Here is a 27,652-nt window from a genome sequence, read left to right on the forward strand (position 1 = left end):
TAGCAATGCGGATTGACTCTTTAATCTCGGTTTAACTTACTTTCTTTTTCTAGTTGTAATGCCCGGTGTTCACGATGCGAGAACTCGGTCCAAGTTTTGGTTCAAGCCACGCAACTTGCAGCTCTTACGGAAAAGCAGCAGTTTCATTGGCTTGAACCAAAACTTGGACCGAGTTCTTGCATCGTGGACACCGGGCATAAGAAAAGGAGATAAAAGTATATAGTATTATTCGTCTTGACGTCTTGTTAAAATCTTAGCCTCTAGATATTCTAATCCTCTTTACTACAAACGTTTTAATCTTGACTTTATTAACCCTCTGACATTTAATTACACCGCTGAAGACGATTGAGCATAGTCGAAACGTTCGACGTAATTAATATAATGTACTATGTGTGTGTGGTAATAATAAATTAGACTTTTAAAATCAACGTGACCCTATTTCGACCATTTCATATCTTATTGTATAACTTATAACGAGAGAAAAAAGGGGCGAGGCGTCTCGAACGCTCACGGGGAATTATCTCGCTCAAACGGACGATTCGAGAGCACATCGATTATATTGTCATCGACGTGCAATCTTGCCGCTCGATGAATCTGTGCGGCACGTGATGTCGAGTGTTCCAACGATCGCTCAATTATAGCCAAGCGTCGCTCTGATGAGCAAGCGGAAAGAGTTTATTTGCCGATATTATATGTTTGCATTAGCATTTTTCGAAGATTTCGTAATCGTCCCCGTCGCTTCTTCCTCGCCGCGAGTAACGTGTTTTTTTTTTTTACGTATTTATAAATTCACGGAAGTCGGCGGGTCGGCGTATATTTGACTTCCGACACGAGCTTACTTTGTACGTAAGATCGCGCAATCGATAATTGCGTAATTGGTCATTTTACCGCTAACGGTATTTCTCGCGATAGCTTTTTTTTTATTAATAATTCCAACGTAATTGTTCAACGTAATTGTAAACGATATGCTCTGACGCGCGTTAGATAACGATGAAGCTTCGGCTCCGCGCTTCGCGCATCCCAGATATCGAACCTACTATCGCGACAATTAAGCGTTTGATAACGCAATCAATGGCGTTCGTTATTTCTCGTCCGTCCGAATCCGGGAAGGGATCGCCGCCGCCTGGAGGACATCGCCGATTCACGGAGGCGAGTCCGCGCTCGCGAGAAGATCGATCGACTGTCGCGTCTGCGTGACAATAGGGTACAAATTCCGCGCGTGGCCGACAAAAAAAAAAAAAAAAAAAAGAATTTACCTCGCGGACGTTGAGCAACCGGCATAGGCATATATACCGTATACATATATACGTATACACACGTGTGTGCCGAGAAACGATCGCGCGACGTGTGGTCAAGGTAAGGATTTCATAACTCCGTCGCCGCGGCGGCGTCCGCTCGTCGAGGAACGCGCGATTCAGTGCGGCACGATCGGCATCGGGAAGACGAGCCTCTCCGGACGGACGGCCGGGGTGGAAACGCCTCGGAAAGAAGCTCCCCGAACTTGCGAATCGATATCGGGGGCCCTCGATTTTTCCGAGAGAAAGAGAGAGAGAGAGAGAGAGTGTTTCTATTTGGATTTTTATTCAAATTTATTCTCATGCCGCGTGCCGTGTGGAGCGTAATGCGTGGTTCACTTTTCACGATCTTCGCGCCTTCGTGCCGTGTTTAAAATCCACCTCCGCGGATCCTCGCCGTGTGAGGGATGAGAGCCACCGGCTCGATCGGTTTCCCGAGCGGATTATCGTCTTCCTGAGTAAGTAGCTGGACTGATGACGGAGCTCTCGAAGCCGATCGCGCGCGTCCGAAATCGTTCGAACTTGCTCGCGGTTATTCGCTCCGACGCGCTAACGAGAAACGGTTATTAAATTGCAAATCGTCCACATCCGCCTCTGCAGGCCGCCTTATATGCGTCACTGTGCAACCATGGTGCATAGAAGAGTTAGCGCGGATATTTGCGAGAATGATCCTCTCTCTATATATAGAAGTAATGATATCCGTTTTTGGTTTCCCCGGCACGCTGCGATTCCCGATGTTAAATGCATCTCCAGTTGTTTAGTCCTCTCGTTTCAGTTAACGTCGCGCATTCGAGTCCACACTGTTGAATTCAATTGTTAATTTATAATGTCAAATTATATTATATACGATTTGAGTCGATTTTTAATCATTCCTATAGATCGTCTTGCATCTTTTACTCAATATATGTCGTTAATTTAATAAATCAATGGAGTTAAAATAATACTGTTTTGCGTTAAAATAAATTTTGACGCACATAGTAGTTAAAAATAACAAAATTAACTCAAAGTTATTGATTTAAATTTCCTGCTTCAATATTTTAACGGTGCGTGCATTGTCGATTCGATTCGAGAGCTCTTTGTACCTCTATATGACTCGCGCGAGCATTACATTCTTGTCAGTTCTAAGAAACGTGCTATGCGCTTTCGTGGAAATTCCCTCTGGCTGCAAACCGCGTATCGTGCTCCGCGAGTTTATGAAGTACAAAGTTGGCCAGAAATTCGGAGCCGATCGATAAAGATATACACCTTCGTTCGATATACCGTTCCCAGTTTGGAACGGTGCGGTGTGTCAATTTGCATACATATATATTTGATTATTAACGAGGCATTGTATATCTAACTTCGCGGTACGACGGCATTACTAATCGACGAAACGTTCCAGCAAATGATTCAAAAATAGCTTTTGTAAATAAATAAGTTACGGCTGTGCGTGTGAGCGAGACGCAGAGTAGAACGTCATGCGAACCCGTTCCCTTCTTCTTTTTCCTAAGTTAGAATCTTTACATTACCCTCTTTCTTTCTAGTCTCGCTCCACCGTTTGGCGTTAAAGTTTCTTCCCAGCTCTTTTTAAACCACGACCGTAAATATTATATTTAATTATGAAAATTCGGAGGGCAAAATTTCGAATATTTTACAAGAATATGGAATAATATTCGTAATACCCACGTATGTGCGCAAAGTTGAAGATAGTTCGATAGAAGCTACGCGCGAAAGCGGAGTTTCAAAAACTCGCGATTCTCGTTCCAGAAATCATTTCGAAATAGATAATAAAATTTTTGCGTGTCGATATATTTATGCAAAATTAAATAAAATAAAATGATTGTGCATAAATTAAGAACTTTTATGAACGCGCGCGCACGCACGAATGTTGTATTATTTATTAGCAATTTTACGCGCCGCGCCGCATCGTGACGTTCGCCGCCGTCGGCCGTTTGCGCGTTGCCGCGTGAAGTGAGGCGACGGTTAACGGTAAAGGTAGACGGTAGACGTAGACGGTGTGCGGTGTGCCAGACTGCCAGTCCAATCGTCTCCGACTCCGACTCCGACGTCACGGCATTGTTCGCGTTTTGCTTTTTTCGAGGCGATTGAAGATTCGATGCGCCGCGCGGCGCGCAAATGATCTCGCACTCGCGGGCGTTCGCCGATCGATGCCACGCGTGTCCGTGCGGCACCGGACCGAAATGCGAGTGGGCGTAAGGTCGCCGCCGGGCCCGACGGGATTCCTGTTCGCCGTAGATAACCTACAAGGATGATGGTGGTGTCGCGTCGGCGGTGCGCGCGGACCGTGTCGTGAGGGAACGGCCCGTATCGCCGTATATCGCGTTAAAATATATCCCGTTATGAGTCGCGCGTGCCGTTTGATAGCGACGTGGAATTATTGGATCGTCACGGCCGTCGATCGCGCGGGATTCGGCCCGCGCGGCTTATAGGTTATCCCAGGTCGGCACGACCCACGGTCGTCGTCGCGTTGTGCGCGCCTCGCGCTCGCGTAAAATCGCTCTGGGTAGAATTTGGTGTCGACGTGTTTACGTATCGTTCCGCCGATCCGTCATGCGGATAGCTACCTTCTGTCCTGGTTCGAAGGTAACGGCTCTTCTCCAAGTGTCGTTTAAAAAACTGTCATTTTTTCTTGGTCGATTCGATCGTGTAACAATGGTCGTTTTCTCCAGCAGGGAACACCGTGTTACACAAAGCTAATTTATTGGCTATATATTATCTTGGAAGACTTTTCAGATAATATGCAGCCAATAAAATGCCTTTGTGTAACACGGTGCATAACTAGGTGGTAACGAGAGCGTTATGTTATAATTGTTATAAATATAACTTCTCTTTGTTAAATTTATTATTTACATATTTATTAGTACAAATAGTTTTCCTTGCTCTTATATAATAATGTAATAATATATTTTTGCCATTTTTTGGGTGTAAAAGGTTGTTTGATTATACTTGACATATGGAACCTTTCGTTTGTTACAGCGATACGAGAGAACGGGAGTGATCGTATCCCGGAGGGACTACTGAGCCATAACGATGTGCTTGTGACTGAATATAAACCTTTTACGTCGGAAAAGAAATAATGCTTAGAACTATCATATATCTTTGTATAACCTGACCGTATCGACGATGCAAGCCAAGAAACGCTATCTATTGTTGTTTGTAACATGCGCGTTTCTTGGTTATTGCTACTTCGGCGGATATCGTTTAAAAAGCGAAAAGTGGACAGGCAGATCTCAGTTGCCTTACGAGCGATTGCCTTCATATTTAAGTCTAAACGAAGAGTTCTACGACAAAGATTTAAAGACATCCAGCGGGGCTTTGGCCGTGTCTCGGCGTACGCGGCATTGCCGCATGGAGACCTGCTTCGATTTCACGAGGTGCAAGCAAGGTTTCACCGTGTACGTCTACCCAGTCGAGGATGTGATAAGTCCACTATACCAAAAAATATTAAACGTTATCACGGAGTCGAGATATTACACGTCGGACCCAGCACGGGCATGTATATTTGTCTTAGCTCTGGATACGTTAGACAGAGATCCCCTATCCACTGAATTTGTACACAATCTTCCCTCGAAACTGTTACACCTGCCATATTGGAATAACGGAAGGAATCATCTGATATTTAACTTATATTCTGGTACGTGGCCCGATTATGTGGAAGAGGCGCTGGCTTTCGACGTGGGCTACGCCATGCTTGCCAAGGCCAGCATGTCCATCTTTAGACATAGACCGGACTTTGATGTATCGATACCTCTGTTCGGCAAGCAACATCCGGAACGTGGTGGAGAACCCGGTCAAGCATTAGAGAATAATTTTCCCAATAATAAAAAATACGTAGCGGCTTTCAAGGGGAAACGATACGTACACGGTATTGGATCCGAGACAAGAAATGCTCTCTATCATCTGCACAATGGTAAAGATTTGGTGTTTGTTACGACTTGTCGTCATGGGAAGGCCTGGAGAGAATTGCAGGATGAACACTGTCAGCAAGATAATCAGGAATACGATACGTAAGTAGGAAAAATGCTGGAATCGCTTTGAATCGCACATGGACATCGTTCAACGTATAATTGCTTTTATTTGTCATTTTGCAGATACGACTACGAAATTTTATTAATGAATGCTACATTTTGCCTGGTTCCGCGAGGGCGACGATTAGGTAGCTTTCGGTTTCTGGAAGCTCTGAGATCGGGATGTATTCCAGTCGTTTTAAGTAACGGTTGGGCTCTTCCCTTTCACGAGCGTATCGATTGGACTCGGGCTGTAATATTTTCCGACGAGAGACTATTACTCCAAGTAAGTTGAAACATAAATGTATATTTTGAATTAAAATGTCATCTCGTTTTTTTAAGGCAGACGATTAAAGTTCCTCGACCTTTACAGATTCCAGACATATTACGATCCGTGTCCAACGTACAAATTCTGAAATTACGACAGCAAACACAATTTTTATGGGAGAGATATTTTTCTTCTATTGAAAAAATTGTATTTACCGTGTTTGAGGTAATTGTCGATTTTTATTGCAATTTATTATATAATCTCATGGTCTTTTGTTGATTATAATTATTAATTTAGAATATTCGCGAGCGTTTGCCATGGGAAGGTGCGCGGGAAAGAATCGTCTGGAATACTAGTCCCGGAGCACTAACGATTTTGCCACAATTTGCCGACAGCCAACAGGAACTTCCTTTTTCAAACACTAATCCTGGTAACACTTTCACTGCCATAATCTATTCGCAATTGGGATCCACCGCCGTACTTTATCGTTTACTTAGGAGTCTCGCGAAAAGCAAGTACCTAGATAAGGTAAGTCCATTCATTGCTAATTTATTGTTATTTCTCTTTGCTATGAATTTTTTGTAACATCTGTGTAATATGCTGTAACAAATTATTCTCTTCAAGATAATACTTATGTGGAACTCGGACATTCCGGTGCCAAGGAAACCACGTTGGCAAGGTATCAGAGCGTCAATCCACGTTGTCGCGGTTGACGGTATATCTCAGCGTTTTTATCCTCACCCGTTAATCAAAACTAGTGCCATATTGTCGCTCGACGAGGACGCCACTCTAAATACCGACGAGATTGACTTTGCTTTTACGGTTTGGCGATCATTTCCCGATCGAATAGTAGGGTATCCAGCGAGGTCTCACTATTGGGATGACTCAAAGGTAGGGTATTATGTAGCGTTAAATGACTTCCGTCCAAGCCTGCACCTTGTTTCGTAATCGAGCTAATCTGGTTTATATGTTCGCAGCGCTCCTGGGGTTATACCAGTAAGTGGACAAATGACTACAGTATCGTTCTCACCGGTGCCGCTTTTTATCACCGCTACTATAATACTCTGTATACCGAGTTATTGAGCTCGACTCTCCACAAGACCGTGGAGCAGTCGCAGAACTGCGAGGATATACTCATGAATTTCCTGGTGAGTCACGTAACTCGAAGGCCGCCTATCAAAGTGACGCAGCGCAAGCTATACAAAGATACTACAGTAGCTGGAATTAGGTGAGTATCGTCGGGATGCTGTTGTTGAGATTTTATACGTACGATATCGTTATTGTGTTTCTGACCCGTACATCGTTGGATCTTAGATCGCCGTGGAACGACCCGGATCATTTCATACAGCGACAAACATGCATGAATACATTCGTCGCCGTCTTCGGATATATGCCACTGTTGCGATCTAACATGCGGCTGGACCCGGTTCTGTTCAAGGATTCCGTGAGCAATTTGCGCAAGAAGTATAGGCAAATTGAACTAGTTAGTAATTAGAATTGTACACACTGCTCGATTACGCGTGACTATTTTATTCTTCAGGCGCGCCGGATAACGCAAAATCTCCGCGGACGATATTAGATCTATTTCTTTTAGCGCACATTTTTGCACTTACAGTGAAAATACGGCAAAAAAAATAAATGATACGTACGTACAGAATTTTCGAGGAAAGAACGGAAAATTGTGAGCAAGTGTGCAATGAGTACAGCTAAAAAAAATAGATCTACCGTTATTGCCGTACAAATGTGCATGTATAGATGTACGGAGAACATTTAAATTTACGCGTTTGCGTGCTACTAGGCTATCGGTGTTGTCGAGCAGCAAATCAAAGTCCGTTATTCAGCAAGGACGCACGGTGATATCCCCTGCGATTTATTTGCGAGTAATTTTGTACAAATTGTAGAGTCGTAACGACGCCGTTTCTATTTGACGATGTCTCGCGCAGCTATCGCTAACTGCGGGTCAGCATTTAATTAATGTACATACAAAATCGTTTCGTAATTATTAATAAAAAGTTATTTAAGAAAGACACTTGGATTTTTCACGTACCGGCCATTGAGATCGTTTGAGCGATCTGATATTAAAAAGAAAGAAAAATCAAATCTTTCCGCAGCGCGTGTTGTCGTACGATTATCCTAAAGACAGCTAAAACTCAGCTAAAAAGAAAAACGAAAAAGGAAGCAAAAAGATATCGCGTTTGTACGTATAACGATATTTTTAATCATAGAGATTTGCGAATGTTTTTCTATTTGAATAAATGTATTTCACGTAATTCTTCTCAGATTCGGAATACGTAAAGTTTTAGGGTAGACTTCGTCAAGTGCTTTGATAACGACGACGTGAAAGTCGTTGTGCGTATTGAGGCGAGGTGCAAGCAAGATCTGTTTATATTTAAAGCAATTGTAAAGATGTTAGGGTTTAATGCGACCATTGATATCGATCTTATTATCCACTAATTTTTATATGATATGATTTTAAGCGTCGCCTTACTAACTCCCACTCTCTCTACCCTTTTTCTCCTCTTCTCCCTTTTTAAAGTATATACTTCGCGTATTTGAAGTTGATCACAAATTTTATATATCCGAAGAGATATTCCGTCAATTTTATCTAATCGTGCACAATTATTTACGTGCATACTATTGCGTATGCTGCATTGTTTACTTTGTAATCACGTTCTATCGATCACATTGGTTCACGCGAGTGAATTTAATGAGTCTACACCTACACACAATTATTCAGCATATGTATTCGAATATACTGCCGAGTTCTCAGGAACATGGATGAAAAAAAGGAAAGAAAAGAGAAATTTTCTTTGTCAAGGCGTCGCAACAATATCTAGTCGTTTACACCGATATACGTTGTTACACGATGAGAGAAATAATGTGTGATCCCTCGGTTAGAAGGATTATTGCACAGTAACGTGGCATCTGCATGCGTCTTGAAGACGGAAAGCTATTTGTACATGTGATATGTTTTTTTTTCTCTATTGTGCGTTTCGTGATTACTCGAAAAGAATATCGAGGAAGCTCTGTGTATCATTTTTATGCATAATATATTTCTGCAACTTAGGGAGGTATGCGTATGCGAATCAAAAGCGACCGCAGGTTAATTGAAGTTCTCATAGTTATCCGGAATTTCGTATTGTCATTAATTCCAGCGGTCATACGTCTACTTTGCGATTGTCCTTGAGTTGCGTCAATTGATAAATGTAAATTAGTATCTGGGTGTATATAGAAACTGGTAGGATAATCTCTATCTTTTTATTGCTCGGCGAACAATCCTAATCAATTATGTTCCAATCGTTACCGACCACTGAAGGCAAGCATAATCTTCGTACAAAAAAAAAATAAGTCCTACGCGGTGGCCGGTAGTATTTTGATTCTATCCGATATGAAGCGATGGTTCCGATCTGTTAAACATTTTTTTCCATGTAATCGTATTGCGGAAAAAAAATAATATAAGGTAACAAAATATAGTATTAGTCATTTTATATGGGGAAAAAAATAAACTGTTTTATACAAAATGCCGTTTGGGAGTAACCATAATTATTTTTGTCGATCATTCGATAGTATATCCCGCGATACGATTGTAGACCTTAAGTTTGCTAATTTGTAAACTTTGGGACGTTAACTCCCAGAGACTCCTGTCTTCCAAAAGACATAGAAAAATAAAAAATATTAATTTATATAAATAATATATTTATATATAATAATATAATTTTTTTTATTTATGTCGCAATGGACAATCGTCTCTATAACAACATTCATACTGTAATCATTTTATTATCGTAACGTCATATAATTATTAGTCTTAGAACTTTCATTATATTTATCATAATCATGATCGATAATCCGCAGTTTTCTTCTTGGATATTCTGTTTCCTGAAAAGCTTGGTTCACGCAGGAATCGTCGCGCAATTCCCGCCTTTCACCTCATATTGCAGGGAATCGAGAGAGGGCGGTTTTTTTTTTTTCAGGGTTAACAATGCCAGAGCGCGCGGCGGGCGCGGTCGGGAAAAGCTCGGGGAGTCGGGGCGACGCGAATTTCGAGCGTTAAATTCCACCACCTGGGTCCCCACTCCATCCCTGGTGATCGCGAACGTCGTACCGTATATACCGCACCGAGGTGGTGGCGGTGGGCAACCGCGCGCGCGGTGGTGCTGGGGTATAGCACCAAGGCTCCCTTCTTTGTTGCCCCGCTCTGCTAGAAAGGTGACTATGCCACGAAGACAGGCGGTATCGTGCACGCCTCGCGTATATACCCGCAGTCACCTTTCTCTCCTCGTGACCGTAGCATACGTTCTTGCGACGTCCATGGCGCACTCGCGGCTCTGAATTAATTAACGGCGCTGCATTGGCTGCTGCGGTTCTCTCGTAGGCTCGCTCGTCGCTCCGAGGGACGAGAAAGAGGAAAGGGGAAGAAAAGAGAAACCGGGGAGAAAATTCGAGGAGCTACGATCGACCCGCGAGGTCCGAGTCCGCGGGTAAAAAACCGAATTCGGCGGATCGCCCCCTCCCCCTCCCCTCAAACCCCGCTAGACGTCGCGCCGAGCAGGGCTCGAGCGACGTTCAAATCGTCCCGCGCCGCGCCGCGCCGCGTCGGTTTCCGCGCCTCCCTTCAGTGCGGTCGGGGTGTGTGAGAGCTCGCGCGCGGAAAGGAAGAGGACAGACGGCCGCGGTCCGCTCCCTTCGTCCTCGACCGACACCACGTCGTTGATTCCTGCGCCAGCGACCGACGGGGGACCACGGAGGGAAGATGATAATCGTGAGCAGCGTGCTGCTGATTCTGGCGGTCGTGTCGAGAGTCGGTGAGTTTGTCTCTCCGATTCATTTAAGTCCGAGCGCGCCTCCTCCACTTTGCCGAGCGCGAGGAGGTTGGTGCGTGTGCGTTAATGACTTAATGACGACGCAACCGCGCAAACGCGGCCAACTTTATTTACACCTCCAGAGTGTATGGTCTCTTTTATATATATACAATCTTTGATGTTCGAAATATAATACGGCCAACGTTTGTAAATTAAGCGCGGTTCTACATTTCTCGATATACATTCGTATTAAAATCACTCGTCGACATCCTTCGCGAAATGGATTTCTAAAAGAGTTCTATAAGAATTGCATCAAAATTAGACAAATGTGCGCAAATGGAATTTCAATCGATCAGTCGTACGCCTGGATCGCAACGAAATATCGACCGAACGGAGAATTTATCGGGCGACAGGACAATTTATCGAGTCGGAGCTCCGTCTTTTTTTCTTTCGCGAGAGTCCGCGGCGCGGGAAAGGCTATCGCAGTAGAGCTCGGGTTGGAATCGCATGCTCGCTCGCTCGTGATAGCTGCGAAAATGTCAGTTTACGTAATGCCCGCGCCGTTGGATAACTGGCACACGCGGAAATCGAGCTATAACGCGCCCGCCGATCGATCCCCCGGGGTGCGCCCGAGGCCCCCGAGGGTAGTATATACGCTTTCGGAAAGCTCGCTTCGCTTCCCATCGCGCCTGTGATGGCCTGATCCTCGGTTGACAGGAATGTCCCGCGTGGACGATCGATGTTGCGCACCGAAGCGCACGAGCGCACGTACTTTTCTTTCAAGTGTCCGTCACGGTGCGTGTCTTTCGAGCCCGAGTTGCTCCGATAAACGTCGTACAGTTTCGTCACTTCGAGCAAAAAACTCGAGGGATAAAAAATCTCTGTCGTCAATGAATATAAACAATATCGCCTATATGACGATTAGTAAAGTTTTCGAAAGAGACGAGAAACTGTGTCGAAAGTTACTTAACACAGAAAAAAAAGAATATTCTTGATTTGCAAATATATATATCTTTAGTTTCAACGTGAAAATTTTGATAGTTGAACTGAGAAAAGAAAAGTTGAATTTCCAAGAAAATTATGGATTGTTGCGTATATACGAAACAATGACGTATTAATTTGAGTATATAAATTTTGATTCGGCACTTTTTTTCTGTGTACAAGTATATCTATATAACTTCTTGAATATAAGTTTAAATACACACTCATCTGTAAATAATATGTATTCATGGAACTTGTTGGCCTAAATTTTGTAGTATAGAATGACAATAATGAGGAACACAAGGCCGAAAAGTGCATTTGCAAAAAATGTCACATGGGCATGCAGTAAATGTTTACTCACAGACGCTATGTAAAATCGAGATATTGGCGTAAAATTAATGAATATCAATTTAAATGGGATGTTACTTAATTACTTTCAATTTGAAAGTAATTCATCAACTGCGTATAACTTATAAAATTATGCACAAATTTAAAAAGAAAGTTTCTCCAATAAATATTTTCCTTCTTATAATTTTGTTGCTTAAGGATAAAAGTTACGCGAGGTACTGATAAATGCATTCTCGAAATCACGTTCGCGTTGTGGTCACGTTCAAGAAAAGTAGTAAGAGTAAACGAGTCACTATTATCTCGTTTATGAGATTTATCCGAGATATCCGAGCGAGGAATCTCTCGAGTCTGTGTAGGACTCGGGCGCGTGCGCGTGCCGCTTTGTTTACATGTTGTGTGAGCAATTAAACGCGCGTTTACATAATACATAATTATATCCGCGAGAGGTTCCTTCCCTCGAAGCGACGCCGCGACGCGTCACGCGGCGACGTTTTTCAACATTCCGAAATGCAGGAATCTCCCGCGGGCGGTTCTGCACATTCGTCTCCTTCTGTCCCTGTGGGAGGGAGGCGACTGTGGCGAGGCCTTTTGCAATCCGGTAGCACGGTAGGTCGGTTTCGCATGCGAAACGACCGATTTGCGAAACTTCGCAAGCGGCAGTGGCCGAGCTAGGATAGAACCGAGCGCGAATATTTCGTCGAAACGAGAAACCTTGCGAAACGGCGGCGCGCGAGCCTCGCAGGAAACTCGTGGTATATTCGGGGAAAATTTTGTCAACGGGAAAATTAGATCTCGCTCCGACTCGCAGCCGACTTAGATTTATTGGGGTCAAATGTCGATCGAGAAATATATCGATCGATTGATCAAGGAGAGAAATTAATCAGATAATTAACTTCTCTACTCGATCGATCGATCGATCGATATTTGACCTTAATAAATTTGTATCTCAAAGGAGATAATTAAAACTTTGGGCTCATATAAGATTGATAATTGCGAAATTATTAAACAATCGTGCGTGTCGGTTCGACGGTTGATTAACGACATCGATTGCGCCAGCATTTGTTTACGTATAGATATAAACTTTGTTACGAGATAAGCGGTTACTAATTGACAAAACAATTAGGAGGCTCTCAATTCAAGTAGTAAAACGGCTGCCTGAAGTAACCGCGTAGTGTGCCTGCCAGCAAATCCGCTTATGCCTGTCGATTTAGTTTACGTAATAACGTTACAAGTTGCAACTGAGAGTAGGTATTCGTCGGAGATCCCGGTTGCATCTTCCGCTCGTGCGTTCTCAGAGAATCGCGCCGCTCGATTCCGCCAATATGGACGCAAAAATCGAATAGAGCTTCTCTCGCGGTCATCTCGCGCGACAGAATCGACGAAAGCGCGGTCACGATTTTGCGAAATCCGAAAGCGACCATCACCGGTCGGTCGTGATCCGCGCGCCCGCGCCGGTCCCGCTCGCGTATAACTTATCTGCATGGCCGGATCGGATTCATCGCGAGGCGGGTTAGCGACGTCGCACCGTGGATCCGAAAACAAAGGTGAACGCTTTAACGGTTACGTTGTTGCTATATTTCGGTAACACGGCGACCGGGATGTCGGCGTGGAAATGGTCCCTTTGCGAAATCCGCCCGGAGGTGCTCGGTTATTGCACCGCGGGCTGGCGTTCGGCGAACGACGGGAAAAGGGGACGCAATCGGAAATCTGTTCCCATCGGTTAACGAGGCGACGGAGTGACAGGGACGCGAGGGGCTCCGTCTCGCTCGTCTCGCAAGAGACGCGTATCCGCCGCCGCGAGAGAGATCGCGCCACGTTAAGATGGAAGATAATGAGAAGGAAGAAATTTTTCGATCTCATCCGCCGGCCGCCGCGCCGCGCGGTCTTCAGATTGTATACTCCGTTCGCGTTCGCGTCCAAATATTAACTCGAAGATCGCGGGTGTGCGCCGTCAGTTTTTCTGGACTTTCTAAATGCGCGTAAGCCGCTGGATTTTACGGGATTGATGATTAATCACATCGACGGATTGTATTCTTTTTCTTTCGCGCGAACAATTCTGATCTGCGCGCTGCATCGACATACGTATGAGTGAGAAGAGCCGAAATAGAGTAGCGGAATTATCGCAAACCGCGACGAAATCAATAATTGACGATTTGAGATTCGACCTTTCCAAGTGACTCGTTTCTTTTTTTTTTCCAAGAAGGCATCTCACTTATGGAAATAGCCGTATCTGACCACGTGCTAACGGAACGAGTATTCAAATTAAATAACGGAGGGCGCGTTGGCTAGGATGTTATTCCTCGCAATAAATATCATCGATTAATTGAATTACTAGCTGAATTCACGTAACCGTAAACGGTGTCTTCGCGATCGCCGTACATGTGAATTGCACAAATATCGCGTGGTGACGCAATCTCATTTACATTATCGCAATTATGTCAGAATGAAGTATTTGACGAAGGTCAGTAACTTTTTGATCGAAACGTGTCCGCTTGATTGCCACTTGATTGTCACTTCATGGCTACACTATCTTGTATTTAGTTTCAGATTTATCATTATTTTGCGGCTAGTATTGGATTAATTGAAAAATATTCTTATTCCTTACACTTTCCTCCGGTTAATCAAATCGATATGACTTAATAGAAATCGCATTAATTATAGAAATGCAATTAAATTGCATTTTTGGAACGATTAGCGAATAAAAAAAATCGCGATTTCTATTCGCCAATCGTTCCAAAAATGCAATTTAATTTCTATTCTATGTATTAAAAATAAAATGTTTTTTTAGAATTCATATTTGTTACATATTTATATTTACATACAATGACTTGGAAGAGATTTGTCGTGAAATAGCGGTATTAGATAATGATCCTGTAATAACCTTTTGTCAACCACTTCGAATAGTCTGAAATGTGTGATGAAATCACGCAACGTTACATATATCCATTAGAGGGATATACGCGCGATGTTTGTGTAATGTAAGAGAGGCGGACGCGATTCGATGTGTAGGCGGGTCGTTTCGCGATACCGCCGGCTCGCATCAGCGAAGTAATTTAGCAGCCGGAATGCAGTTTACGCCCCGTGATTTACACGTCGCCGACATATCTCGGCGTCAAGGGCTCCGTAGATCGCGCTCAGCCGCTCTCAAAGTGCTCGCGTTATATCCTTTCTAAAAGTCGTGAGTTACGACGTCGCTCGCGCGAAGCGAGCACTTCGGCGAGGGCACGTCGCATCCTCGAACCATATAATCGATTCTTTCGTTTAAGGACTACAAAACGTGATGTTTCAAATTACCCTGTTCTCCTCCGCCGCTCCCCTAAATTTTCAATTAAAATGCACTATCATTTCGTTAGGTTTTGATGACATCCGATTCCGATCTGGATTATCGGCGCTCGCTCTCCAGAGATTCGACGTGACAGTCTCGCTTCGATTTTGCGAGGAAATCGCTGACAAATAAAATCTTTATAATTTACGCAACGCGCATCCGTAAACTGCATCACGTATGCCCGCTGCACGTATATGTGCACATAAATCACCGCTATTCGAGCCGGTTAAATTTTACACGGTCTTTTAACATTATTCACGCGGGGTACCACGCGTGTCCTCGGGACACGTAGCCACGACGAGAGGGAACTACGATCGCGCGGCGCAATAAAATCGATACTTCTCGAGTCCCACGGACTCGTAATCCCGCGTCTCGGTGCATTGAATGTATACAGACACGTTATTATCCTTTCTCCAGGATCCCGAAAGCACCCGCGCCGCTACGCAATTATCGGGAGAATTTACTGGCGGCATATACGTATATAGCCTTGCATTACGGGCAAACCCTCAACCGTTTTGCCCGTGTCGACACGTAAAAACCGCCACATTCCCAACTGTGTTCACGTTGAAGTGGAAATATTCCGTGGCTCTCGAAATGAGAGAGGGAGACGGATAAGCAGCTTACTCGCATCCCTCTCGCGAACGTAAGTTCTCCAAATGCGCGCGGGCGGTTGAAAGTCTCGGAGAAGAAAAATTCTGATTTGGCTATAATTATCACATGGCTCTTTTCCTCGGATGGGAAAATCATTTGAGATTCTCCACGATATCTAATTTAAGATTATCTTACACAAAGACAGTCGTTTTCTAAATATTAATAATCAAAGGGTTTGGTGCAACAATATTGTTACGCCGATTGTTATCGTCCGATGTTAATAACGAGCTAATTTCGTATACGATAAAAATTATTGGAAAATTATATTAACAACGGATTGTGCCAATAAATGGATTTGAAAGAGCGGGAGAGAAAGAAAGGGTGCGAGTGTCTCCACGTGAGTGTTCACATTCTTCGCTTTACCGCTCTCGTAATTTTACTCCGTTGAAAATGTGCCGCGTTCCATTACCCTGCATGCGCCCGGGATTCCATCAGCACCCACGCAAGCGGCCACGCCGCACCGCAATTACCGAGGAAATTTACCGCGAGCGCGAACGTGTATCTCAGGTTCCCGCGATCGCATAAGTGTTCCGCCCGGGGAACACGACGCTGGACACGGCTTATCGAACACGAGCGTAATATTCGTAAGGCACGATATTTCTCCCCCCCCCCCTGGTATCTACGGCCGGACACACCCTCGCTCGCGCGGGCAATGAAATATAGCTTCAATGAATTTCTCGACGGACATCTCCAACTCAAGAGCATCAATGTTCACTTTCGCGATAAAGTTTCTTTCCCGAAGAATCTCAGTTTCTGAACTCAATTAAATGAAAGACATATGGGGCCCGGAGGGACGGGACATCGATTTCCCGTTTTCACGTTATACGAAAATTGATATAATTTAATTCTTGTGTTTAATTTAGACATAGAACCGATCTATGCCTATGGTTTAATCGCCTGAACTCTATTACCTATCTGTTCATTCGTTTTTTGCTCTATTAGGTAGTAGGATATTAGTAGTATAAATTAGCAATCACAGAGATGAGCTGCGGCAAATTGATGACGCAACGATGCGATGATTGCGCAGAAATAAACTGCACTGCAGAATTGAGTTATAGGTCCCTTTTTCTCTCTCTCTCTCTCTTTCTTTTTCTCTGGCCGGCCGGTGTACTTTGTGTTGAGAAAACGGATATATATGTGGCGAGGAAAAATAAGGATCTCCGCGGCGGCGGCGCGTTTCATCCAATCTTTATCCATTTATGTCGCTGAAAGCGCTCTTCGGTTATTATTATCCTTCTCCGAGGATTCCATCGGTAAACGCACGTGCGTATACACGAGTTGCAATTACCGGGAGAATTTACCGCGGGGTGCGCATGCGTACACTATACCACAGGCATCTCCTTTGTTATGTTCTCGGTCTATTCCATAAATGCGGTGCATAAAATCGAACGGTCAGACGGCCGATAAAGAGATGATCGTAATTCAACGGTCTTTCAAGCTTAACTCCCTCGGTCCTTACCTATTATTAAAGTTTCGCATAAATAAGCGTTATTCAAATAAATTTTAAAGCAGTTTTGTAGAAAATTTATTTGAACAAATATACTTGCAAACTAACGACAAACAACTTTTAAGTAATTATATTGTTTACACAGCTGATATTCATATATTCATATTCCTATGCCAAATTTAACCGCGTAACATTTTTTGATTTCACATTTGGTGACCCCCCCACCGCGGCGCAGATCGCGGATCCCGCAAGATCGCACATATCGGCACCCAGGGTGGCCTTTTCCCCACGCGTCGCAATTAGAAGATTTACCGCGCGCGTGAGCGCTATACACGTCGCCTATTATGTTCTTCTTGCGACTTTGCGACTATCCGCCGCCGTAGGTTTCGCCCTGCCGCGCCGGCAATTACCTGGAGGATTTACCGTAGCCAATGCACCGATATCGGCTCCTCCGCTCGCCCGTCCGTTATCCTTGGACGGCGACTGGCCGGCCATTTCCCACCCCGCCGACGCCGCGACGACGGGAAACATTCGCGGTATGTGCGAAGGAGAAAATATATATAAAGTCGCGTATATAGCACGCTCGTGAAAATGCAGCGACGCGCGCGTTCACGCTTTATAAAAGTCGCGGTATTATCGCGCGTCACGAGCGTCGCTCGAGATCGCGCCTTCAACGTTTCAACGAGATATTCCAGAAAAAATGTTATTTTGTTAAGGATCTATTATCTCTCGTGGGACTACGGCAAAATATTACGAAACTCTAATTGTTTCTCTTACGCGCGTTAATGAACATATTACGCGGTATTATTGTCGACAGTTAGCGAAAGATTTTATTTATCTAGGTCACGAGAAATAGCGTACCTCCGTTTCTCTTTCTCCCCTTTTCTCTCTCTCTCTCTCTCTCTCTCTCTCTCTCTCTCTCTTTCTCTCTCTCTCTCCCTTTCTCTCTCGCTGCGTCTTTTCGTAGTACTTTTGTTTAATGGGGCGAATAAAAGGATCGTTTATAGCTCACTACGGGACCGTCGTGTGTAATTTTAGTGAGGCAATGAATGATGGCGTACCGATAACGTATTAACGTCCATTTACGAGTGCGTTGCGAATACGTAGATAATCAATCGTTCTTTACTCCGGTATCGTATCGAAAGTGGCCGCTCCGAGGCGATATACTTCCCTGCCCACATCGTAAACTATTCGGAACAATCATTACTCTCTGGGAAACGGCTAATTGTTAATACCGAATGTGGTAATAACGCGAGTTGCGCGGTCGTTATCCTTAAGAGTTTACAATGCCCGATACGCGAGCATAGCCCTGGGCTAGCGGCTCTTACGTTCTTACGGGCGAAATAATAACTCTTTCTCCTCTCTCTCTTTCTCTGCTGTATATATCATGGAGCTGGACGGATTTTTGGTCGAATGCTATCATTCGCGATCTAAATGCACGCGGAAAGTACATGACGCGGCATGACGAAAATCGAGCGGAAACAATCCAATGATATGAAAAGAATGCTTAAATCGATTGTTTCTACTTCGATAAAATGTAATTCCTTCCCGACAAGAATACGAGAGAACGAACATTTATTCCTTCTTTATTTATTTTCTAGCGGGAAATTCCGTTGTTTAATCAGACAAATATTTTTGTCGAATTGGAAGAACGTTTTAACTGAAGGAGGCTCTAAGCAGACATGTCGTGCTCCAAATTTTTCTATTATCGTAGCGGTTTTTCGCTTTTTTGCCCCGAAGACTTTTGTGAGAGACCGACCGTGTCTTACAGGGAGGCGCTTGTTGCAGATTAATTGAAAACGCATGGATCACATCGCGAACACGTGTGAGGCCATGTTTATCCGACATGCGTACCCGCCAACCGTGTTTTCATTTACCATAAATTAGACGGACGCGAGGAGAGATGCGCGAGTTGCGCTCTCTCGTTAAAACCCGGAGTCCCTACTTGAGGAGGGTTACTGTCGAGGAGAGTTTACTGCCCTCGGTAAACGATTCTCGCGATGGCTCCTCGTGTCGTAGGTCAGGAATCCCTTTTGCAGCAGGGCCGCCGCCTACGCTCGCAGCCGAGACTCCGCGGCGTAATGATTTAATACCTAACTATCGTGATCTTGCACGCCGTTAAACGTGGGCATCTGCCTGGGAACGGAATCAAGTTTTCGAATCTTTAAAAGCGTCAGCGAGGGAGCGAGGTATTATTTAATTACGCAAGCTTTTCTTAGTACATTTAATTGCGTAACGGTTTCTTGCGCTGAAAACAATGTTTTTTTTTTTTTAATCCCACGAGCTCTTCGAAGCATATAAATTGCGTAAAATATGTTCATTTTGAAATAGAAAGAGGAATATTCTATTCGTATAAATATAACGGAGAGATTTGCAGATAGCGTATATTTTGCAGAGCTTTATATAATTTATGCTTTATTAATTAGAACAGTTTAGAATTTAAGGTGCTTCGCATAGCGAATTTGTTGATATAATACGTTAAATCGATTTTATTGACTTTTTTTACTGTCGCATAAAATTTCCGAAGATGTTTAATTTCGCGTGCGCTCTATATGAATAAAAATGCTCCGTCAAGAATGCAGCGTAGTTGCATTGCCCACTGCCCTCAAAACCATGGTGCATCGAGAAACGAGATTTCACACTCTCCTTCGACGGAACTCTTTACCTCCTTTGCATACTTCTGTCGGTCGAAGCGAAATTATGATATATGCTTATTTTCTACGCTTGCCAAATACATATTAAAGTGCATGTCTATAACTGCACGTACGTAGCATCTCGTGGAAAATGAAAAGGAAGCGTTCTCTGTTCGAGATTCGGTATAAACAACACGAAAATTGCGATGCGAAATATTTCAACTCTTTTACCATGCCGGATCTGAAATATTACTTTCATATAGGATAATAAATGTATTATTAATAAGACATTATTATCAAACGGAAAAATAACAATTTTATCTATAGTAGATGTAACTACGTGACCATATTACATTTTTAAAGGTTACAACTTAGCTGCTGCAGTTACGCGTTTCACATGCATGCCGTAATTAGAAATGAGGCTTCGCTTCTTCTCTATTACGCTTCATTGATCGAATTAACTTTGCAACCTCGGCTCATTGCATCATCTAATCCGCACGTCATGCGAAATAAATTGTTATGCATTACGCGGGAGTCATTTTTAATTTTCAAAGTGGCGTTCAAATTTTGAAAATCATGTATTTTGAGAAAATCGAAATTAAATACCAAAGTTAAGTTTGAATGAATTTTTAGTTACCGACTACTTTGTTGTTACGAATACAAAGTATATATATATATATATATATATATATATATATATATATATATAATCGTCAATAAATAGAAATATATTAACATCGTATTCAGCGACATATATTCAAATTGTTTAAGTCTCTTTTACATTTTTCTGAAGAAACGTTAAACTGAAGCCATACAGCGTTTTCATCGTCAATTTAATATTTTTCAACTTTTTTTACCATATATATAGTTACGTGGATTAACGATCTGCCGAACATAGGATTTGCTATCACAAGATCCTATATATATTTAATTTTCTTATTATCTACGATATAATTTTGTGCCGATACGAATTAATGAAAGATTTACACTGCATCTCAACCGATCGATAGGCATCGACGCGTTAGACGAGTAAACAAAACGCGTGCCCTCGAAATTGTTCGGCGCAGCCGAGAAACGAGGTTTCACCTTTCCCGTATAGGCTGCCTCGTGCAAGTCCACCTCCATCGAGAACAGCTGGAGCGAAATCCGGCTTACGCGACTTTCGCACGTGCGCGTGAACGATTACGGGAACGTCCGCGTCGTGGCGAACGGACAGTTTTATACGGCATTATTTTTCCCGTGACGTGTTTTCTGGTTGTCAACGGGAAAAGTCTTAATTTAACAACGCTTCGATATACTTTCAAGGCTCTTACACACGAGCCATTTAAAAAAAGAAAAATAACATGCTAATAGAAATGGAGATTTCCATCGCCCATTTTTTATCCCAGTGGAAAACCTCGCTGACGAAATCACTTTTAGGTCGTGCGGGTGCAAAAATGGATCTTTGCGTGCCGGTTATTAGCAGCGTAATCAAACGTCTCAGCCCGAGAGAGCACAATGCATAACGCGAAAGGTTGTTGGGGGGTAATTGGTGAGATTGTCAGTTGCAAAATGGATTGTGTTGCCTAAGAAATCTCTGGGTGAAGACGAAGGATCGTGAATTATATCCGAAACGAACAGAAGCACGCCGTTTGCGAATCTTCTGCCTCTATTGAGAAGAATGCGGACGATTTCATATAATTACGAAACACGATGCCTCACGAAATCCGTATAATTAAAAAGTATTTCGTCGTGCCTGGTCGTTGCCTGTGTTTATTTATTACGCCGCATCTCTCGCGTGAAAAAACGTTCAATTTTAAAACGTCGATAGCGAAATAATGTAATTATCCTGCGCTTTACTAGCGTATTTTAGCAAAATTTTTTGTAAATTTTAAACAAATTTTTTCACGAGATGCGTTCTAATTTTTAATTTTTTTTTTTTTTAAGAAATCACGGCAAATATATATTTCGCGATTTCAAGATGTTAAATTAAAAGTGAAAGATTTTGCCGTTTCGTTTATGGCTTATGCATTTCGGGATAAAGGCGGCTACCGAGAGATCCGAGACTGCGGTGTTGCAGATGTCGGCGCGTTACGGGAGAAAGCACGCTTCGGAAAACGACACTTCGCACTCGACGCGGTAGATAGAGAATATTACCGCGCGGCACGTCCATCGTCTCGCGTAGACAATCGCGAGAGTAATGACAGTGCGCGATTAAGGCACTTATGCACTTACTTACCTGTCTCCGGTACATAATCGGGAATAATATTCTAATTGGTTGACCATGGTACGAACCACGCCTTCGGATTCATCCTACGTTAAGAGATCCAAGGTTCGATCTAATCGGGTTGGATTAATCGTGATTCGTTCTCGAGACGGCCGCGTTACTCGAGATAATCGGGACAACGAAGTGCGATATACGCGATCCGTTTCGCGACTGCTCAACTGGCATAGTGCCATATTCTGATTTACAGGCCTTACGATTTCGCCGTTTCGTTAGCGCGACTGTGACAAGTCATAAAGAGACGGATCAAGAAACGGAAAAAAGAAATTTTGGCGCCAGCCCCCGGCTTTGCACCCGCAAGAATGCAGAATTCATTCGCGAATCCATATATGGGATTTTGCCTCGGCGCAGTTGTAAATATCCGGGAACGACGGCCGCGCGCGAGGAAAAAAGGAGTGTGCGAATACGAGACGTCTCCTGGCGCCTCCGCTTCTTTTATTGCATTCCTGCGGAATGCTCGGGAGAGAACCCGGTTTCCAAAATCCCGCGGTATACGGAACGTAACACCGTGGAGTTGGCGTTCACCTAGGGACCCCGCTCCTCTCTCTCTCTCTCTCTCTCGAGGCGTGGGACTCGCGTCGACCCCCTTTCCTTCGCGCTATTTTCGCATCGAAGGGAGAGAAAAAAAATGTGCCATCAAGGTCGACGTCTCGCGAACGGCCTTCGCTTTCTCCGTAAACGTTCTATTTGAAACGAGAAGACGGCTGGCGCTCTGAGAGACTTAACTCGTTCAGATCCCTGCGATATATATTGAGAGAAATATTTAAATCTCAACGCGTGATCGTCTTACTCGATTATTTTTCCCTCAAAATACGATATCGGTCTTCAATCGGTTTATTGCACTGTCGTCTCCGTTGCACGGCAACACGGTCTCTTCGCTGTTCTCGTTGGCAACCTCGTCGAGTTAATCTTCGATTATCGGCGAGCCCGAGAGATCGAGCTCGATCGACCTTCGCCAACAAACGAAACTGGGCGATCAACCCCGCTTCCGGATACCTGTGGGTGCGCCCGCCGACAATTCCACTATTGTGTAACCAGGTTGTGATTCGCAACCTCGATTAGGTCTTATATGGCTGTCTACTACGCGTTCTCCTTTTTTTTCGTCTATCACCCGCTCTACATTTCTTTTTCTCGCGACCTCGGCGAACGTGATAATATGCGAGAAAAGCGACTGCCAGCAATTGGTCGCAAGAAACGCAGTGGCCAAGCCGTTGTATGAAAGCGCGCCAGCTTGGGTAGCAATAAACATCGCTCGCTTCTTTATCTTTCCCTCTCGTATCGATGGCGACCTTCGCTCCAGATACAATCGCGACGCCCGATTATTTCGTCATCGTCGTTCGCGATCGCTACATGCGGCGTATCCGGAACCACCCACGTCCTCTTTACTGTTCGCGAGCGCGAGTGCGTCACGGAACCTCGAAACAAACCCCGCGTTCCTACCACTATATTGTCTCTCACAACAGTTATTTACTCACTTGACTTTTTAAGCGGCTCGATATCCGTGAAATAAAAACAACTATCGCTTCTAACGATTATTGGAGTCTGCCGTTGGAAAAATGCTTTAGCGCGCAACATTTACCCTCGTGTCGTAATTACTATATGACTCACACCCTACATTTTACCGAGGAGAGTACAATCAAACTGTACGAGTATAATAGAGAGGTTCATTGATCGGATCTCGCGCCGCGACTTTAATCGCGCAAGTCAGCGTTAAGCTCTCACGCGCTCGCGCGATTCACACGTTCCGGCAAATCGACGTCACGAGCCGTTACTTTCTTACGCTCGTGGGCCCAAGACCCAAGATCGCGATCTTATCGCGGGATCGGCGATAGTTTCGCGACGGGAGAAATAAAAAAGGATTATGAGACCGAGAAACTGCCGGCGCGGCGCGGCGCGCGAGCGCTCCTTTCTCGAGCGGCTCACGATCGGTAATGCAAAACCTTGATCGCTCCGTGGGACCGATCGCGCGCACTCCCACGGAAAGCCTACCGTAATAGCGCGCGCAGTGTGTATACGTTAAAAATGAAAAGAAAAACGAAACGCGCGCGCGTGTATATAGCTTGCCGCGCATAACCACCGCGAGCTCGTTTTTTTCCCCTCCCGACGCGCGTTGCGCTCGTGATACAATTCTTATCCGGGCGGCCTCGTTTCGCGAATGAAAGGAAAAGGGATTTTCATTGGGATAACTGGAGTGATTAAGTGCCGCGCGAGCGCCTGACTCGTGCGATTCAGGTGATGGGGAAAGGGCGCGACGCGCGATATCCGTTTCGAGAAGAGTAAAACGCAGCGAACGTGCGAGATTTACGAACCGTTTTGTGCTCGTTTGCAACCTGTAAAGACAACGAGAGACGATACGCTCGGTGGGCGTGCATGCCATGCGAGTCCGTTGCGTGCGCGTCGTGCACGCGAAAGAAGCCGCCGAGGATGCCACGCTCGCCGACGCTGGTCGGGGGTGTGATATAACGTTTACGGCCTAGTAAAATCAGATCGCGAAAACTGTGAAGCGCGGAAATGGGAACGAGCACCGAATCGTCGGCGCATTCGGGACGTAGAGAAAGTAATACTTTGATTGGGCACGCTCGCGTGCGCCCTGGGCTATTATGATCATTCGGTGCTGCAGCTTAATTGTATCGCGGCACTTCGTCGTTGTGTCGTTGAAAGACTCCTGAAAAGTTGGGACAACTTGGCAACCAAGGAATTTTTACAATACACAAAAGACATTTTACAAACAACGTGATAAAAATTACTAAGCAGATTGGTAAATTTTGAAAAATTATTGAAATTTTTTAGATATATTTTAGTAAAATTAATCGAACATATTTTAATGTAATAGATATTAATATTTTTTATTATGGACGGTAGATAAATCAGAATAGCTCGCATAAAATTTTTGGTGGTACATGTGTTGTCCCACAACTACCATGATTTCAGGGTAAATTTTAAAAGAAAATTTTCTCCGTGTAGTTATTGCATTTTTTCCTTTTCTTTGAATTTGATAATTGTTCTTGAGAAATGCAGTTATATAAATTAAAAATCTGGAAATATATACAAATTATCGCCTCGAGTATCTTGCGAAAAGGATTTCATCATTTCTTCTCTCGCTAAGCATTTAATTTAACTTGATGACGTAAACGATACGCGTACAAATTTATGTCTTTTCTTCTTTAATACCGTTAGTCCCCCTATATAAATCCTTAATATCGTAATCATTCCAGCGCATGTGCATCTTGAAAAGACGAACAGACGTTACGTAAGCTCTCGCGTGTTCTGAAGCTTTATAAGGATGATAGTTGTCGAGGGTTCACCGAACCGTTTGCAGTTTATTATGCGCGGTAGCTCGAACAAAACTGTAATAATTATGTTTAAGGTAGATTAGTAGGTTGCTTAAGTAGGGTTCGAGAATAAACTACTCTAACAATAAGTAGCGCTCGTAAGTGCAATCGTAACATGTGCAATAACTTTTATTCACATAAGAATAAATATTTTAGATGTTTGTTTTATTATTTAAGTTAACAATACAAGAAATGTTTCTTATATTCTTCACTTATTAAAATATTATATGTGAACATTATAATATATATTTATATCTCGAATTTTATTTGCATTTTTAGCAACACACATAGATACAAATTTTGTATAAAAATCATTTAAGTCTTTAAAATCTTGATATTTTTCCGAGAAAGGCTAAAATTTCGCCTTTTCTTTCGATATACGCTACTCCATCTCGAATTTCTATTTCCCCATTCTCGTCTTCCCGACCATAAATTCGTCGGACGAGTCGTGAGAAATTCGCGCCTTCACTCCCGCGTGGCGAACACGGTGCAATGAGAGTCAGCCGGATGCGAAGGGCACTGCGAGCCCTCGGCCTCTAAGATGACCCGGGCTTTATCCCGGGAGGTATGTTAAATCAGCCCCGGCGAGAGAGATAAAGAGGGAACACGTACACGATCATATCTCTTCGAACATTTCTGCGAAGTGTTAACGCGGACGAACAGTAACGGAGTGTGTTGCGGCGACGTCTTATCGATCCTTACCCTTGTAGATCGTGTACCGACGCCCCGGGGGGGCTGTACTTTGCGCGTGTAGAGATCCCTCGGGGAGTAATGCGGATGCACGTGGAAAAATACGAGCAGCGCGCAGCGACGTACAATCTCGAAGGAGATAATTGACCTTAAACTTGACGCTGTATCTTATAAGGTGCTTATCTCTTATTCTTTATCTCAAATATGCATGTTGAGTCTCTTACATTCTTTATCATTTAGATGCATAATTTTGCGCTTATCATTGAAGCATAAGTTTTTTCTGAGACTTACATAAATTATTTTTACACGTTATTTCAATTCGTTACTTCAGAAAAATATAAGAAAACAAATTATTTCAAGAAATGAAAACTAACAGCTATTAGAATCTGCCATATTTTCTGTTTTTTTTTTCCAAGATTAGAATTAAATCACGATGATGATCATGCAAATGCTCTTTAAGTGTTTTAAAATACAAATAACTGCATCTCTATTTCAAAAACACTGGAAAAAATTGTGTTTTTTCTTCATGCTCCTTGAACGCTCTAACATCGCAATTATTCGTATCTTTCAAAACTTTGACTCGATAGTACGAGCAACAATATGCATCTCAACCCGCGCATCACTGAATGCTTGCACGATATGTCGCGTCTGCGAACGCGTACACGTGCGTGCTGTACGTATCTATGCGTTACTGTGCGTATATTGTAAACTCTGCGACGAATGTGTTGCCGTACGACAAAATTTTACTCTCGTGAGCGAATCCATCGTTTGTATATGATATATTAACTTACACTGTCTCTACTGGTAGGCTTAGTAACAACATCGTGTTGATGCCGTTGATGGCTCACCATTTGCGTGCACTCTTTTTATTTGTATTCTCTACTGCAGTATTTCTCCACTAAGCATCGCGATAAATTAAACTAAATTAAATTAGTAGCATTTTTATTTTATTCGCATGACCCATTGTTTAACGCTGCGAAAGTTACGGCATAATCGTGTTAGCATAACCCAGATGACTACCTGCGTTATGTCAGAACGGAGTGTCGAAGAAAAATGAACGTTTTGTCTCACGGGATATTTCGTGCCGTGCGAGGAACCCGGAATTGCGTGTCACAGTTTCGCGGGTGGGGGGCTCCATGAAACAACTCGGCGATGCCGATGACGCCTAGCAATAACGCGCTTTCGGGATAGCGCGATCGGGATTTGCACGCGCGAAAGTACCGAGTGCGACGTAACGTAATTGAAAGTGAACGGGGGAGGCTCGTTGAAGAAATCCGGTCACGATTTTCAGCTCGTCAGCCGGACACGATGAGCTCGTTCCAGCCGTCGTAAACGGTTCGAAGGTCGCGACCGATTTGGAGACCGCGCGAGGCGATATAGCCTTTCGCATTCCGCGCTGCCGACCGGAACGATATCGTTGCGTAATTGGAGCATTTCTCCCGTCAGGCCTGGCGGCCGACAAAAAAGGATCCCGCGTGTAACATAATTCAGTCGATCGTTTTAGAAAGAGGACGTGTCATAACGAGGATAAATTACACATTCGAATGTATCTTGTTTATCGTTAGACCTTATGTTTTCTGATCTGAAACGTGAGCGATTCTTCGGAGCAA

The 27,652-nt window shown here is 43.8% G+C and overlaps 2 protein-coding genes across 5 annotated transcripts in view; both read left to right on the forward strand.

Annotated features, from left to right (window-relative positions):
* The first annotated feature begins 837 nt into the window (after positions 1–837).
* On the forward strand, positions 838–9,091 carry Ttv (exostosin glycosyltransferase 1 ttv). 3 transcript variants are annotated; one of them, XM_077417705.1, is made up of 8 exons: positions 838–1,356; positions 4,272–5,302; positions 5,387–5,588; positions 5,676–5,795; positions 5,868–6,098; positions 6,195–6,461; positions 6,548–6,798; positions 6,885–9,091. In XM_077417705.1, exons 2-8 carry the CDS (start codon positions 4,419–4,421, stop codon positions 7,063–7,065), a joined length of 2,136 nt encoding a protein of 711 aa, XP_077273831.1. In that variant the 5' UTR covers positions 838–1,356; positions 4,272–4,418; the 3' UTR covers positions 7,066–9,091. The 3 variants fall into 3 exon arrangements, with proteins under 3 accessions (XP_077273831.1, XP_077273829.1, XP_077273828.1); XM_077417703.1 differs by lacking the exon at positions 838–1,356 and adding an exon at positions 1,408–1,753; XM_077417702.1 differs by lacking the exon at positions 838–1,356 and adding an exon at positions 3,270–3,878.
* Positions 9,092–9,766: 675 nt separating this feature from the next.
* The window catches only part of Cda5 (Chitin deacetylase-like 5), a 51,056-nt gene continuing 33,170 nt past the window's right edge, over positions 9,767–27,652 (forward strand). Inside the window, exon 1 of one of the 2 annotated variants that reach the window (XM_077417847.1) lies at positions 9,767–10,375. In XM_077417847.1, the coding sequence (XP_077273973.1) occupies positions 10,324–10,375 (52 nt within the window). In that variant the 5' untranslated portion in view covers positions 9,767–10,323. The remainder of the gene's footprint in view (positions 10,376–27,652) is intronic. The other variant, XM_077417846.1, reaches the window with a different exon arrangement.

This window comes from Temnothorax americanus, unplaced genomic scaffold, assembly GCF_048541705.1.
Source record: "Temnothorax americanus isolate GAGA-0224 unplaced genomic scaffold, ASM4854170v1 Scaffold5, whole genome shotgun sequence".
Lineage (NCBI taxonomy): Eukaryota > Metazoa > Arthropoda > Insecta > Hymenoptera > Formicidae > Temnothorax > Temnothorax americanus.

What these genes read in the sequence shown, in the direction of transcription:
- Ttv (XM_077417705.1), top strand. Translation starts at nt 4,419, where the DNA reads ATGCAAGCCAAGAAACGCTATCTATTGTTGTTTGTAACATGCGCGTTT. An exon ending in AAAGCAAGTACCTAGATAAG is followed by an intron (nt 6,099 to 6,194) that starts GTAAGTCCATTC and finishes ATTCTCTTCAAG; the next exon opens with ATAATACTTATGTGGAACTC. An exon ending in ACTATTGGGATGACTCAAAG is followed by an intron (nt 6,462 to 6,547) that starts GTAGGGTATTAT and finishes ATATGTTCGCAG; the next exon opens with CGCTCCTGGGGTTATACCAG.